The following is a 16,192-nucleotide window of genomic DNA, read 5'->3' as shown; positions in this document are numbered from 1 at the left end:
GTCTGCCTCTTCCACTCTCTCTAGTTCACTGACTTCGGGAGAGTTGCTGAACCTCTCTGATCGGCAATTTTCTCTTGGGTATAATAATGATAAACTCATAAACATTCTACTTTAGGCTGGGCACAGTGGCTCATGCCTGTAATCCCAGCACTTTGGGAGGCTGAGGCAGGCAGATCACTTGAGGTCAGGAGTTCAAGACCAGCCTGGCCAACATGGGGGAAAACCTGTCTCTAAAACACAAACACAAAAACAAACAAACAAACAAACAAACAAATTACTCGGGTGTGGTCGTGCACACCTGTAATCACCGCTACTCAGGAGCCTGAGGCAAGAGAGTTGTGTGAACCTGGGAGGCAGAGGTTGCGGTGAGACGAGATCGCTCTTCTGCACTCCAGCCTGAGCAACAGAGCTAGACTCCATCTCAAAAAAAAAAAAAAAAAAAAAAAAAAAAAAAAAAAGCCTACTTTATAAGGTGAAGCAGATATTTCTCTCTTTGTTTTTCAGAGTTGGGGGTCTCAGTCTGTCACCCAGGCTGGAGTGCAGTGAGTGGCACAACCATAGATCACTGAAGGCTCAAACTCCTGGGCTCAAGCCATCCTCTCGAATAGCTGGGACTACAGGCATGCACCACCACGTCCTGCTGATTCTGTAATGTTTTTGTAGAGTCGAGGTCTCACTATGTTGCCCAGGCTGGTCTCTAACTCTGGGCTTCAATCAATCCTCCCACCTTGACCTCCCAAAGTGTTGGGATTACAGGTGCAAGCCACTGCACCTGGCCTATGAAGTACATATTTCTGTGCCACCTCATATCAGTACTTACATGCACATAATCAATGACCTGTAAAGAATCAATTATAGCCTAATAACAACAGTAAGTTATCTGTGAAGGTTTGCTGCCTAAATGACATTCAGAATCTAGAATCCTAGAGATTTGAGTCAATGTGAAAACAAAAAATCAAAACACAAAAAAACCCAAGAGCTTCTTCCTGGGCCGTGGCGGGCCAGTTTCCCATTGGTTTATTCCTGTTGTCAGTTGAACTTTCCACCATTCCTTTAAAAATTCCAACCCAGCCAGGAGTCTTGGATGATCAAAGCCATCCCTACAGGGTGTGAGAGGTGCAGGGTCAAGCCCAGCTCTAAGCTACCTCTTTGGTGACCCTGGGGCTCTGGTCAAGGTTTGGAAAGCCCCTAAACCCTGCTGATAAAAGCAGTGCCAACAACAAAATGCTTTATTTCTGGAAACCCCTTAAGACCCCTGCTCGCGGGGAAATGAAAGTCTCCTGGCGAAGTTCCCAGAAGCGGCCACATCCAGGATTTGCACCTAAAGAGAGCACCATGAACTTCACATGTCAACTCTCCGTCAGCATCCTCCCAGCCTCAGCAATGGTATTTCTAGCTCTCTTGCAGAGTCCATTATTCTTACATTTCTGCACTTGCATGTGTGCAAATTCCCAGTGCTTCACTTTTCACATGTGTTCTATGTTGTTCGCTTTCAAAATAAAATATCAGCTGGGTGCAGTGGCTCACTGCCTGTTATCCCAGCACTTTGGGAGGCTGAGGCAGGCGGATCACCTGAGGTCAGGAGTTCAAGGCCACCGTGGCCAACATGGTGAAACCCTGTCTGTACTAAAAATAAAAATAAAATAAAATAAAATAAAATAAAAAAGTCAGGAGTGGTGGCAGACCCCTGTAATCCCAGCTACTCAGGAGGCTGAGGCAGGAGAATCGCTTGAACCCAGGAGGCAGAGGTTGCAGTGAGCTGAGATTGTGCCACTGCACTCCAGCCTGGACAATAAGAATGAAACTCTGTCAAATAAATAAATAAATAAAACATCAGTATGAAAGAAAAATTAACTTATCAAAGAAAACAGAGATGTCCAAGATGAGTAAGAATCAGATCTGAAGATCTGAAAGGAAAAACACATTGATATCAGACACTTGTTCTCAATACTCTTAATGTGGATCAGTACACCCATTAGCTAATCTGCTAGTTAAATCAACATTACATCCTGATTTATTTAAAATATCTCTGTATTGTTATTGAAGTACTTTCCTCCCCTACAAGGGCAATAGAATTTACTAACATAGTAAATTATTTATTTTTAAAGTCTAAGTAGGCCAGCTTTGGTGGCTCATGCCTGTAATCTCAGCACTTTGGGAGACCAGGACGAGCCCAGGAGTTTGGAACCAGTCTGAGCAACACGGCAAAACCTCATCTTTATAAAAAACAAACAAAAAAAAATTAGCCAAGTGCAGGTGGCACACCTGCAGTCCCAGCTACTCAGGAGGTCAAGTTGGGAGGATCACCTGAGCCCCCTGGGGATGTCGAGGCTGCAGTGAGCAATGATCAAGCCATTGCACTCCAACCTGGGCAACAGAGCCACATCCTGTCTCAAAATAAATAAATAAGTAAATAAAAAGTCTAAAGGAACCAGCTGTTTTAAAAATCTTAGTTAATGGTCAAAGTATGCCTTAGGCCTGCAAAATGCAAGTCAATAATTAAAAATAGACTTACTTTCAGTTTTACGCAAAATTAAAATTCTACATTACCATCTTCTGATTATGACTTGTGTAAGCTCACTCTGATGAGTTTATGTAGTCTAGTGTACAGGAGAATTAGGTCCAACATTTACTACTGAGAATAGCACGAACTGGCATAAACTCCAGTCTTACTAACCCATCTCATGTGCTATTATCACTCAGTATAAATGACTGTAGAAAAATTTTAGAAGATACCATAATATCCATACATTTACAGAAGCAGTAATTATAGTCTCTCATTAATGTCACATTCTATCCTTATGCTCTGCTCACATCCTTACCCACAGTATGTTAGAACATACCTTTCAGCAATACTTATACACTGTTAGTGGGAGTCTAAATTACTGTAACCATTGTGGAAGACAGTGTAGTGATTCCTCAAAGACCTAAAGACAGAAATACCATTTGACCCAGCAATTTCAGTACTGTGTATATACCCAAAGAAATATAAATCATTCTATTATACAGACAGATGCACCTGTACATTCATTGCAGTACTATTCACAATGGCAAAGACATGAAATCGACCTAAATGTTCATCAGTGATAGAAGAATGGATAAAGAAAATGTGGTATATATACTCCATCGAATACTATGCAACCATGAAAAAGAACAAGATCACGTCCTTTGCAGGGACATGGATGGAGCTGGAGGCCATTATCTTTAGCATACTAATGCAGGAACAGAAAACCAAATACCCCATGTTCTCATTTATAAGTGGGAGCTAAATGATGAGAACACATGCACACACAGAGGGGAACAACACACACCAGGGCCTTTCAGAGGGTGAATGGTAGGAGAAGGGAGAGGATCGGGAAAAACAACTGATAGGTACTAGGCTTAATACCTGGGTGATGAAATAATCTGTACAACAAACCCCCATGACATAAGTTTACCTATGTAACAAACCTGCACTTAAAAGTTAAAAGTTAACAGACAAACAAACAAACATATCTTTGAAAGTATCACAGGGATTCCCTGCTAAAGAATTCTTTTATGGGCTGGGCATGGTGGCTCACTCCTGTAATCCTAGCACTTTGGGAGGCCGAGGTGGGTGGATCATTTGAAGTCAGGAGTTCGAGACCAGCCTGGCCAACATGGAAACCCCATCTCTACTAAAAGTACAAAAATTAGCTGAGCATGGTAGTGCATGCCTGGGAAAGAATCTGTGCAAACAAACCCCTAATGACACAAGTTAACCTATGTAACAAACCTGCGCTTGTGCCCCTGAACTTAAAATAAAAGTTAAAACAAACAACAAACAAACAAACGTATCTTTGAAAGCATCACAGGGATTCCCTACTAAAGAATTCTTTTATGGGCCAGGCATGGTGGCTCACTCCTGTAACCCTAGCACTTTGGGAGCCTGAGGTAGGCAGATCACTTGAGGTCAGGAGTTCAAGACCAGCCTGACCAACATGGCGAAAACCCATCTCTATTAAAAATACAAAAATTAGCTGGGCGTGGTGGTGCGCGACTATAATCCCAGCTACTCAGGAGGCTGAGGCAGGAGAATCACTTGAACCAGGGAGGTGGAGGTTGCAGTGAGCCAAGATTGCCCTACTGCACTCCAGCCTAGGTGACACAGCAAAACTCCATATCAAAAAAAAAAAAAATTCTTCTACTTACCATCCTTTAATTTTTCTGTAAATATAACGTTTCTTGTGCAGGAGAACTTTTACAGGAACCCAGATCAGTAGAGTCACTAACGCAACATAGGCAACAGAACAGGAGACGATCAGCCAGTAGGGTGTGTTGTCAGATCTAGCCGTTGCTCCCTGGTAGGCGGTGGCAAACTGTTCCATGATCACGAGTGTGGGGATGGAGAAAGCGGCAAACTCTAGGAGCTCAAAAACCATGAACTTAATGAGCCTTCCAGAAGCCATCCTGAGGAAAGGCAAGCTGCCAAGGACCTGGGACTCCCTCTTTGACTGTGGGCAGCATACGGACCCACAGATACTGAACTGGGATCAAGTTCCTTGTCCTCGGATCGCTAACCAGTGACTTTTTATTCTTTTATTGACCCTCACATGGTTCAATGATCTCCTAACTTAACAACCATGGTCTCTTAAAGGAACAGGGCCACTGTGGAAGTGATCACTCAACATATTTGCACATCCATTATTAGAAGTCAAATGAACTTTAGAGCATGCCTCGGAGCATGGGTAAAAGCAGGGTTTTAAAAAGGTGTTTATTGCTAATATTAGCACAAAACCATTTGTGTAATAGTCAACTCTTAAGTAAAACTGCTGGAATAATATAATTTTAGAGTTAAAGGGGAATAGATAGAATCCAACTCTCTATTTTCACATAAAAGCACATTCAGGCAAAGGGAGATACTCAAACCTAAGTCTTCATCTTGGAAAACCACTCCTCCCTTTCAAGTGCTTGAAAAGGGAGTTTAAATTCACTTTATCAACTTTCTAACCAGGATCCTCCCTAATACTTAAGATATTCATTCATTATTGTGCATTAGTTGCCATATAACACAAATTAATGCTATTTTTGTTTTGCTGCCCAGCAAACTGAAATGGTGACATTAGAAGCCTGTTATCAGGATTTACACACTAACAGCTATCTGTGACTGGCTTAAACGCATATCAAATATTTAAAGGATGACAATTGTCTCCATGAATATCATTCCTTCGAAAAACATACTTAAGACCGGGCACGGTGGCTCACACCTGTAATCCCAGCACTTTGGGAGGCCGAAGGGGGCAGATCACCTGAGGTCAGGAGTTCAAGACCAGCCTGGCCAACATGGTGAAATCCTGTCTCTACTAAAAAATACAAAAATTAAGGCCAGACACAGTGGCTCGTGCCTGTAATCCCAACACTCTGGGAGGCTGAGGCAGGCAGATCACCTGAGGTCAGGAGTTCGAGATCAGCCTGACCAACATGGTGAAACCCCATCTGTACAAAAAAAAAAAAAAAAAAAAAAAAAAAAAGACAGGTATGGTGGTGCATACCTGTAATCCCAGCTACTTGGGAGGCTGAGGCAGGAGAATCACTTCAACCTAGGAGGCTGAGGTTGCAATGAGCCGAGATCATGCCACTGCACTCCAGTCTGGGTGACAGAGCAAGACACCTCCTCAAAAAAAAGAGAAAACCATATTTGAGCACTTACAATGAGCATTTTAGTATGTGTTAGGGTATGAAGATGAATGAATGACAGAAGTTCCTGTTCTGAAAGTGCCTGAGGTCCAATGGAGGAGATAAACTGAGGAACCACAACAAAAATAACTGAGGTCAGAAGACTGTAAACGAAATGCTACAGGGACACAGGTGAACTTCACCTTGCTTCACCTTTGGTTGTGGGGAAAGGATGGGCACATAAACATGGTCAGGATGGACAGGGGCACTGTGGTGTCAGTGACATTTCAGACACAGCCAAGGAGGCTGCAGTGGTTAGTGAGAATCTGGTGTGGCACAGCAGGAAACAGGAGGAGGCAATGTTAGAAAAATAGTTTGGGGGGCCAGGTGGGGTGGCTCATACCTGTAACCCCAGCACTTTAGGAGGCCAAGGTGGGTTGATAGCTTGAGGAGGCCAGGAGTTTGAGACCAGCCTGGGCAACATGGTAAAACATGTTCTCTACAAAAAATACAAAAAATTAGCCAGGCACAGGGTCACATGCCTATGGTCTCAGTGACTCTGGAGGTTAAGGTGGGAGGACTGCTTGAGCCTGGGAGGTTGAAGTTGCAGTGAACTGTGATCGTGCCACAGCACTCCAGCCTGAGCAACAGAGCGAGACCCTACCTCAGAACAGCAGCAACAAAATAGGTTGCTGTAAGAATGTCGTGTCCCATTAAGGATTTGTGGGGGGCGGGGGTGTAGCCAGCAGTGAAAAAGCAAAGTTTTCTGAACACAGCAGTCCTTTGGTCATCTGGAAAGGAGGCTCGATGCTGATGTGGAGAAAGGACAGAGCAGTGCTACCCTGGAGGCAGGAGGCCAACTGGGAACCAGAGAGGAGCCTGGGCTAGAGGTAAGAGCCCCCCAGCTAACACAAATGGAGCAGGAGTGATGAAGGGGGCGTCACACCAGCAGACATTGAGCCCCGTCCCTTCTGTGGCCTTCCCTGTGCCTACTGTCACACTGATGCAGACCCATATTTCTCTAGGCTTCTCTCTCTCAAGGTCCCTGGCAGAAGGGGCCCTGGGCTGCTGGAGTTTCCAGGGTGCGTCAGAGGCTCCTGGTGTAGCTCTGAGGATTGACGCTTTCTGCCCTCCCACTGCCAGACAATTAGTCAGCTGGTTCTTCAAGCCATCTAGTTATTTTATTTGAACCTGGATTTTGAACCCATTGAAGTTTAGCAGAAATTCTTTCAAGCCAAAGAAGAGACTTGGAAGAACAGTGATAAAATATGAAAGGATGGGGTGGAGGCCCATCTGAGCAGCAGTTCTGTTGTCAACTACTTCTTTTTTTTTTTTTTTTTTTGAGGTAGAGTCTCGCTCTGTCACCCAGGCTGGAGTGCAAAGGCATGATCTCAGCTCACTGCAACCTCCGCCTCCTGGGTTCAAGCGATTCTCCTGACTCAGCCTCCCAAGTAGCTGGGACTTCAGATGTGCGCCACCACGCCTGGCTAATTTTTGTATTTTTAGTAGAGATGGGGTTTTGCTCTGTTGCCCAGGCTGGTCTTGAACTCCTGACCTCAGGTGATCCATCTGCCTCGGCCTCCCAAAGTGCTGGGATTACAGGTGTGAGCCACTGCACCCAGTTGCCAACTACTTCTAATAACTTACCATTGTCATCAATGGTCAGTATCATTCCTGATGAAAATGCCTATTTAAATGATACTAGATATGAATTATATTTTAACCTCCTAACACTCCATCTTGAGTTACTAGCGCTCTGTTGAATCATAACATCTGCTATACATTTTGTGTATGAATAGGAATTATTGAGCATTTGAAGAGAGTTATTGAATAGCTTGACTCTTGAGAAAGAAGTCTCTTGACTATAATTCCATTTTGAATGCTCAATTTTTATTTCCATTTATGAGAATTTAAAACTGACACTAGCTTTCTATTTCTCACCTGTGACTTTCCTCTGGTTCATAATCTTCCTCCACCTTTATTTTTTAATTTTTTGAGACAGAGTCTTGCTCTGTCGCCCAGGCTGGAGTGCAGTGGTACGATCTCAGCTCACTGCAACCTCTGTCTCCTGGGTTCAAGTGATTCTCCTGCCTCAGTCCCCCTAATAGCTGGGACTTCAAGCACCCACCACCACACCTGGCTAATTTTTGTATTTTTAGTAGAGACGAGGTTTCCCCCTATTAGCCAGGCTGGTCTCAAACTCCTGGCCTCAAGTGATCCCCAAAGTGCTGGGATTACAGGCGTGAGCCACTGCTTCCGGTCACCTTTACCTTTAAAGATGACCCCAAGAGTGTTAGCATTCATGTGACGTGACCTGTGACCAGTGTTTTCTACCTCCTGGAATGCTCTGGTTACTGGCTGTGGTTTCTTTAGGAGAAAGGCTGTGATTCTCGCTTTCTGCCCGCCACGAGCCCAACTCCATGTAAAGAAACAGTTGAGTGTGTCCACATTGTCCTTTGAACACCTCCTGCGTGCAGATCCTGGCCGTCCCTGTTAACTCACACTCTGCTTAGGAATTTAACACAAGTGCCCCACAAAGACCCGAGGACGTTGTTGGAGTAAATACACTGGGCAAGTTAGGGCTGGGAAGGGTGACCTACCCACAGTCCATCTCCCTCATCTCCCTTTTCCAGCCACATCTTCTTGAATGAATGGGTCCTGGGCCATAGAGTGTCCAGCCATCTAAGTGTAGCCTGGCACAAACCAGGTCAATTGGATTCTCACCCTTCGGAATTTGAACTCAGAAACATGGGGAGAATTTGTTAAGTGGAGCAAAAGAAGGTCATGAGTTTGAGTCAGAATTAGAGCAAGCCAAACTCTACGGGCTGGAACCTCCACTCCTGGCATGTTGTCAATTCTATCTGATGAATGAACAAATAGAAGCCAGGCGGTGAGGGAATAGAAGAGTGAGTTGAGCAAGGAACCTGGGAGTGAGAAGGCTAGGACAGATCAACAGGGAGAAGCAATCGCACCAAGAAAGACCAGTCTTTACAGGGCCCTGAGTTGTTGAACCTTCCAGCTCACATGTGTCCTTACAAAAGGTGGTCTTTGTTCTTTGCAAGAGAAAGGGCTTGAGAATAAGACAAAGGAGTGTGTTTATGAGCAGAGGCCAAATACCATTCAGAAATCCCATGGAAAATCACCAGAAAATACAGGAGAAAGGATGGAGAAAACTCAGAATTAATCAGAGAAGGCTTCTCAGAGGAGGTAAGCTTTGTATCGCTCCTTCTGTTGACTCAAAGAGGTAGCTATATACCGCTACAGTAATTTTCTCTGTATAGTGTAATAAAATTTCCTTTGAAAAATTGTTCTGGCTGGGTGCAGTGACTCACACCTACAATCCTAGCATTATGGGAGGCCAAGGTGAGAGGATTGCTTGAGGCCAGGAGTTTGAGACAAGCTTGGGCAACATGGCAAAACCCCGTCTCTACAAAAAAAAAAAAAAAAATTAAAAATTTAGCCAGGCATTGTGACATGCACCTGTAGTCCCAGCTATTCGGGTGGGAGGATTGCTTGAGCCCAGGGGTTCAAGGCTGCAGTGCATTGATTGCACCTGTGAACAGCAAATACATTCTAGCCTGCGGTAACAGAGCAAAACCCTGTCTCTAAAAATAATAATGATTTTTTTCAAGGAAAAGTAGTTCTAAGAATGTTTACGATGTAGTAAGACAGGGAAGAGGATGGGAGAGAGAAGCAAGTCGTAGATGCTATGTCTAACAACATGAATGGTACAATCTTTTTGCTTTCAAATATTGTAGTTGTAGGTTTCTACGTAAATTTTAAAATCCAGGAAGATACTTGTCAAACTGTTCATAGCGCTGTCCCTGGAGAATGGGTGAAGTGGGGTGGAGGGAGTTTAATAACAATTTTGTGCTTTTCTTTTTTTTTAATCTTTCCTCCACCAGTTTGCTTTCCCTTACTTTACAGAAGCCAAATAATCTGGTGTGTACCCGGGAGGCGGAGCTTGCAGTGAGCCGAGATCGCGCCATTTCACTCCGGGCTGGGCAACAGAGCGAGACTCCGTCTCAAAAAAAAAAAAAAAAAGAAGCCAAATAATCAAACTGCCCTTCAATTATTCTTTTAATGGTAGTACTTAAGAGCAGTGAAACAGTTGAGAGGCAAGCAGAAGACAGCAGACAGGCTTGAACCACTGTTTTCTGGCTGGGCCTTTGGGTAGAATTGGATTGTCCTCTCCTGCTTTCATAGGAAAAGCCTGAAAAGGGAAGCTTCATCCTTCCACAGACACTTGTTTTCTCTTCTGCTCCTCTGTGCAACCTTTCCTAACGCTCCTTTTCCAAGCAGAATTAAGTCTTCCCTCCTTTCTCAAAACACCTCTTTTTTTGAGACAGAGTCTTGCTCTGTCACCCAGGCTGGAGTGGAATGGTGCAATCTCGGCTCACTGCAACCTTTGCCTCCCAGGTTCAAGCGATTCTCCTGCCTCAGCCTCCTAAGTAGCTAGGATTATAGACATCCATCACTATGCCCAGCTAATTTTTATACTTTAGTAGAGATGGGGTTTTGCCATGTTGGCTAGGTTGGTCTTGAACTCCTGACCTCAAGTGATCCACCCGCCTTGGCCTCCCAAAGTGCTGGGATTACAGGCATGAGTCACTGTGCCCAGCCTCAAAACATCTTTCAGATGCTTGTAGGGTAGGACAAATGATAAAATGTTCTTGTATCATTCACTTACACACTGGGTCCCCTACAAAACCCTGAGCTCCTGGAAGGCAGAGAGCATCTGCTTTTCATCTGTGTATCCTCATTTCTCAGCACAGTGGCAAGCGCAGAACAGTCCGTTAATATGTATTCCTGGAAAAAAGGAAAGCACAAATGAAGTATAAGAGAAGTGAAGGCGGCCAGGCACAGTGGCTCATGCCTGTAATCCCAGCACTTTGGGAGGCTGATGTGGGCAGATCACTTGAGCCCAGGAGTTTGAGACCAACCTGGGCAACATGGCAAAACCCTATCTCTATGAAAAATACAAAAATTATCTGGGCATAGAGGTGCACACCTGTATTCCCAGCTACTCACGAGGCTGAAGAGGAAGGATCGCTTGAAACTAGGAGGTTGAGCTATGACTGTGCCACTGCACTCCAAACCTGGGCAACAGAGTGAGACCCTGTCCTCCTCCCAACTCAAAAAGAGAGAGAGAAGTGATGCGTTATGAATAAAAATTAGAAAAAAAAATTTAAAGAAACAAGAATACGGCAGAGAAAAAAAGAGAGAGAGAGAAGTAGGCAGCAGAAGGAATGTGCAGGGATTTGATCATGGCTAACTCTTTTTTTATGCCAAGGGAGAGTCAGCTGTCTCCCACACTGACATTTCAGAAGGAGAAATCATGTTCTATGAGTCTCAATTCAATCTACTCACTCAGTCTACAGGCTTCAATTTCCTCTCTCGCTCCTCCTTACCCATGCAATGCTTGGCTCCAAATAAAGCTACCAGATCTCCTTCTCCATAGCCTGACTCCTTGGGGTCTCAAGGTAAAAGAGAAAAGACAAAGTCCCTGTGGATTGCAGAACTGATTAATCTCGTGATGCCTGTTGAAAAAGACTATGACCCTTTCCAAGCCTTCACCATAGCTTCATAGATGTGAATGCTACAATATTTCCCCAGCCTTCTCCGATCTGTGGGCCCTCAGAAAATGCACACGCCCTAATGGGTTTGCACCATTAATGAAGGAGACTGGAGAGGACTGTCTGGTATTTGTCTGACCCTAGGCATAGCCTTCAATTATTTCAGAGTCTTCAGCCCTTTTGAGGTGTCATTTGCCTGAATTTTACAGAAAGGATCAGGAGGCAGTGAATGTTCCTTCATGAGGGATAGAGCAACTAGTGAGCTTGGCAAAGAAAAAGAAAGCTATTATGCCAACACTAAGCCACCAGGAGGAAATAATCCCAGACCCCTGACTTGCAGACAGAGACAACGGGAGATGAAAGAGGGTTTAAGATCACCTACCTACCCTTCAGCTGGGACCTGTTTACTCCAGTCCTGATTCCTGCCCTTCTCAGTCCTCTGATGAGTGTGCCATGCAGTTGCACTGTGGTAACTGGAAAGACATGGAAGGGGACATTTTCAAACCACCCAGATTCTTTACTTGGATTAACCCAGTACTGATTCGAGGAACTCTGCGCCTTAGTTTTCTCTTTAATGCTGGGTTTAACAACTTCCTGGTAGGAAACAGATTTGGGTTTCTGAAGCTGGATCCGTGGTGAAAAGACTAAGTCTTGTGGTTAGAGTTCACTTCCATGTACGAGTGTTGATGCAGTGTTTTTTATTTTAGTAAGCAGAAGATATCATTCTGTTCAGGGGAACACCTGTTCTCCACACTTCCAACTGTCACTTCCTTCCTGCAGGCAGGAAGTCAAAACTCGCGTCTCTAAAATTGTTAGGAAGATCATTTGTAATCTCAAGGCTTGCTCATTGTTTTCGGCATAGGGTCTGTGAAACACAATGTACAAACTGCCAGGAATGTTCTGGCATATCCGTGGTTTGTTTCCTGTGATCTTATGATGTGCAAAAAGACAGGAGCTAGTGGCAGTGAAACTGCTCTTGGGATGGAGCTGAATGTACATAGAGCCTAGGGAAGAAGTGAAAGTAGGTTCCGGGGCCTGGTTTACCGTTTATTTAAAATTTCCATAGAGTTGCTGATCACCGTACGCAGGCGTGACCAAATAAATAATTTGAAGTGAATTTAGTAAGACGATGTTACTATCTGATATAAGCCCCCTTGACCAATTTTATGCTATCATAGTCCAGATTATGCTAAATATATACTATAGGAAAAAGTATTATTTCATCTGTTTGGCTATCAAATAAGCAACTTTGTAAAAGCAAAGATGACAGCGTATTCACTTTTGTAGCCCTTTTATAACTGGTGACTTTTTTTATTTTTTGAGACGGAGTTTTGCTCTGTTGCCCAGGCTGGAGTGCCAAAAAGCTCCACCTCCCGGGTTCACGCCATTCTCCTGCCTCAGCCTCCCGAGTAGCTGGGACTACAGGCGCCCACCACCAAGTCTGGCTAATTTTTTGCATTTTTAGTAGAGACAGGGTTTCACCATGTTAGCCAGGATGGTCTTGATCTCCTGACCTCGTGATCTGCCCACCTCAGCCTCCCAAAGTGCTGGGATTACAGGCATGAGCCACCGCACCCGGCTGACTCTGTTCTTGAAATTAACAAAATGTATAGGAAATCCTTAAAAAAAAATTATGCTCCCTTAAAATGTCATTCCACTAAAATTTCCCAGATCCTAAAAGAGAAAGAAAGTGAATTAAAATTTCCCACTCCACTATGTAGTCATCACACACATTGTGGTGTGGTAATGTGTAAATGAGCTAGAAATTTTTTAAAAACTGTATTAAAGGAAAAAAGGAAGTCACTTCACTGTTTGCAACAATTCTCAAATTTTATTTTTCAAGGGACTAAAACACGTTAGCTTTTTGGTATTCCAGAGTAACAAATTTAAGCAGAAAAAATGTAGGTACAGGCCTAATCAATTAGCATAAATTCATCCCAAAGTTCACAAGGATGCTTTAACCTAAATTTCCCACATCTTCACTGTTGAGGACTTGATACATTTATGACTCTCCAATTCTTCCTTACGTAAGTTAAAATATCTTGAAATAACTATTAGTAGTCCTGCCCACCATATATTCACAAAATAACAAAAATGATAATTGTGCAGTTAATGTGGTCACTGTAGATAAAAGTTAAAATAAACTTTCTAGCCGGGCGCAGTGGCTCATGCCTGTAATTCCAGCATTTTGGGAGGCCAAGGAGGGCAGATCACCTGAGAGCGGGAGCAGTGAGCCAAGATGGCGCCATTGCACTCCAGCCTGGGCAACAAGAGCAAAAATCTATCTCAAGAAAATTCCAAGTGATTTGCCTGTATGCAGTGCTTCCTAACTCCACTGGGTGGTGCAGGTTTGGTTTTGTTCTGTTTTTATCACAATTTTTGAGTTGATATCTATATACACATAAATATTTTTTTTTGAGACACAGTTTTACTCTGTTGTCCAGGCTGGAGGGCAGTGACACAATCTCGGCTGACTGCAACCTCTGCCTCCTGGGTTCAAGCGATTCTCCTGCCTCAACCTCCCGAATAGCCGGGCGCCACCATGCCCGACTAATTTTGTATTTTTAGTAGAGATAGAGTTTCACCATGTTGGCCAGGCTGGTATCGAACTCCTGACCTCAAGTGATCTGCCTGCCTCGGCTTCCCAAAGTGTTGGGATTACAGGTGTGAGCCAATGTCCCGGGCCTTGAGTTGATATTTTAGAAGATATTATAGGTTTGGAATCTTCCAACCTAAATGATTCCTTTTCAAAATTCAGGCTATTAAGTTGTGAGTCTTGTGGAAGATAATACATCATGTTGAACTATGTAAATTTGGTTCATTTAGTTTGATATTCAGTGAGGTAAGTCAGAGCTCATCTCAAAAGCCACTTAGATCAAAGCCCTAGGCTTCACCATAATTTTCCATGTCCTCCACAATCTCTCCCCACCACCTTTCTCTCTGACCAAATTTCCTCTCTCATTGTCCTCCTCAATATTCTTCAAACACACGAAGCAGAAAGGCTTCTGTTTGACTTTGCCCTGTTGTTCTCTTGGCCTGGAGAACTCCCCAGAGATATCCAAAAAAGTCAACCACCTCCGGTTCTTCAAGTCTTTTCTTAAGTGACATATTCTCATGAGACAACTTATCTAAAATTTCAACACCTCCCCAGCTTCCTATCCCTCTTTCTGCCTCATTTTTATCGCTTAACATTAACTAACATAATATTTTACTTTTAGGTTAATTGCCTTGTCTCCCTCAAACAGAAATGTAAGTTTCTTGACAGCAGGAATTTTTACCAGTTTTCTTTTCCTTGAGACGGAGTTTCGTTTTTGTTGCCCAGGCTAGAGTGCAATGGCACAGTCTTGGCTCACTGTAACCTCCGCCTCCTGGGTTCAAGAAATTCTCCTGCCTCAGCCTCCCAAGTAGCTGGGATTCCACCACACCTGGCTAATTTTGTGTATTTTTAGTATGTTCACCATTTTAGCCAGGCTGGTCTCGAACTCTTGACCTCAGGTGATCCGCCTGCCTCACCCTCCCTAAGTGCTGGGACTACAGATGTGAGCCACCGTGCCTGGCCACCAGTTTCTTTTGAGACAAGGTCTGACTCTGTTACCAGGCTGGAGTGTCGTGGTACAATCCTAGCTCACTGCAGCCTTGAAATCCTGGGCTCAAGTCATCCTCCCACCTCAGCCTCTTAAGTAACTGGGACTGAGGTGGTGCATATCACCACCTTAGCCACCTCCTGCCTAATTTTTATTTAGTAGAGATGGAGTCACCATATTGCCCAGGCTGGTGTCAAACTCCTGTCTTCAAGTGATCCTCCCACCTCAACCTCCCAAAATGCTAGGACTACAGGCATGAGTCTAATTTTGTTAGTTAGTTTGTTTTTAACACAGTTTAAGCACAGAGAATGTGCCAGTTGTTATTCAGGAAATTTTACCTGAACCTCCAGGTTGAGCACATGAGTTCAAGACCAGCCTGAGCAACATGGTGAGACCCCCATCTCCACACAGTATCAAAAACTGGCCACACGTGGTGGTACACGCCTGTAGTCCCAGCTACTCAGGAGGCTGAGGTGGAAGGATTAATTGAGCCCAGTAGGTCAAGGTTGCAGTAAGCTATGATCATGCCACTGTATTCCAGCCTGGGCAATAGCGTGAGATCCTGTCTCAAAAAAAAAAAAAAAAAATTACAATAAACTTCATTTAAAAATTGAGCAGATGTTTATTGCAATTCATGAATCAGGACAGCATCTCATTCGATAAAATAGGATAAGAACCTTGATGAGTAGAGCAGAAGATACTGGCTGAATAGGCAGAAAAGGGCTGAAGAAAGCAGAAATAAGAAATGAAGAGCAGATTGGTCTTTTAAAAGTTACTTTATAAGTTTAGATCCGAGGGGGCTTCTTAGCATGTTGGCTCAGGTACGCTGGGCCCCTTCTGATTGGCTGCTATAAATCTCCAGGTGTTTGGAAAACTTCTCAAAGTTCAATTTGATGACATGGCACTTTGAACTTTCAACCGGTGACACATTTGGGTTTAGTCTGATCTGCTGGGAGCCTAGATCAAAATAATGGCCTCCCATTAACTTCATTTAACACTAGTCTAGCTGGGTTCTTTCAAAGGTCCGAATCGAGATACACTAAATTCGCTACAAAACACTGAGATAACGGCAGAATAGATCTAATTACCCAGCTGCAAGCAATGTTGGTCCCTATTTCTTCTTATCATACTTAAGATGCTAACCTTGTGCTGTAGTTTCAAATGCATATTTCTCTTATTCATTTTACTTCCTTAAAGGTGGTGACAGTATCTTGTGTTGGGGGAGCCCCAAGACCACCACCCATCTCAATAATTGTCTAGGACTCACAGGAGTCAGATACGATTGTACTCAGGGCTATGATTTTTTTACACTGAAACAACTTGAAGGAAAATCAGCAAAGGGAAATGGCACAGGGGGTGACGTGCATGGGAAACGGGGTACCAGTCTGCACAGGTCCT

The 16,192-nt window shown here is 43.8% G+C and overlaps 1 protein-coding gene across 1 annotated transcript in view; it reads right to left on the bottom strand.

Moving 5' to 3' along the window:
- Window positions 1-4,723, bottom strand: part of TMEM236 (transmembrane protein 236) — a 45,592-nt gene extending 40,869 nt beyond the window's left edge. Inside the window, exon 1 of the mRNA XM_010354748.2 lies at window positions 4,171-4,723. Coding sequence (XP_010353050.1) covers window positions 4,171-4,427 — 257 coding nt within the window. The 5' untranslated portion in view covers window positions 4,428-4,723. The remainder of the gene's footprint in view (window positions 1-4,170) is intronic.
- Window positions 4,724-16,192: the final 11,469 nt, after the last annotated feature.

The sequence above is a fragment of the Rhinopithecus roxellana genome, chromosome 11, assembly GCF_007565055.1.
Source record: "Rhinopithecus roxellana isolate Shanxi Qingling chromosome 11, ASM756505v1, whole genome shotgun sequence".
Classification (NCBI taxonomy): Eukaryota; Metazoa; Chordata; class Mammalia; order Primates; family Cercopithecidae; genus Rhinopithecus; species Rhinopithecus roxellana.
This window is presented reverse-complemented; position numbering and strand designations above follow the sequence as displayed.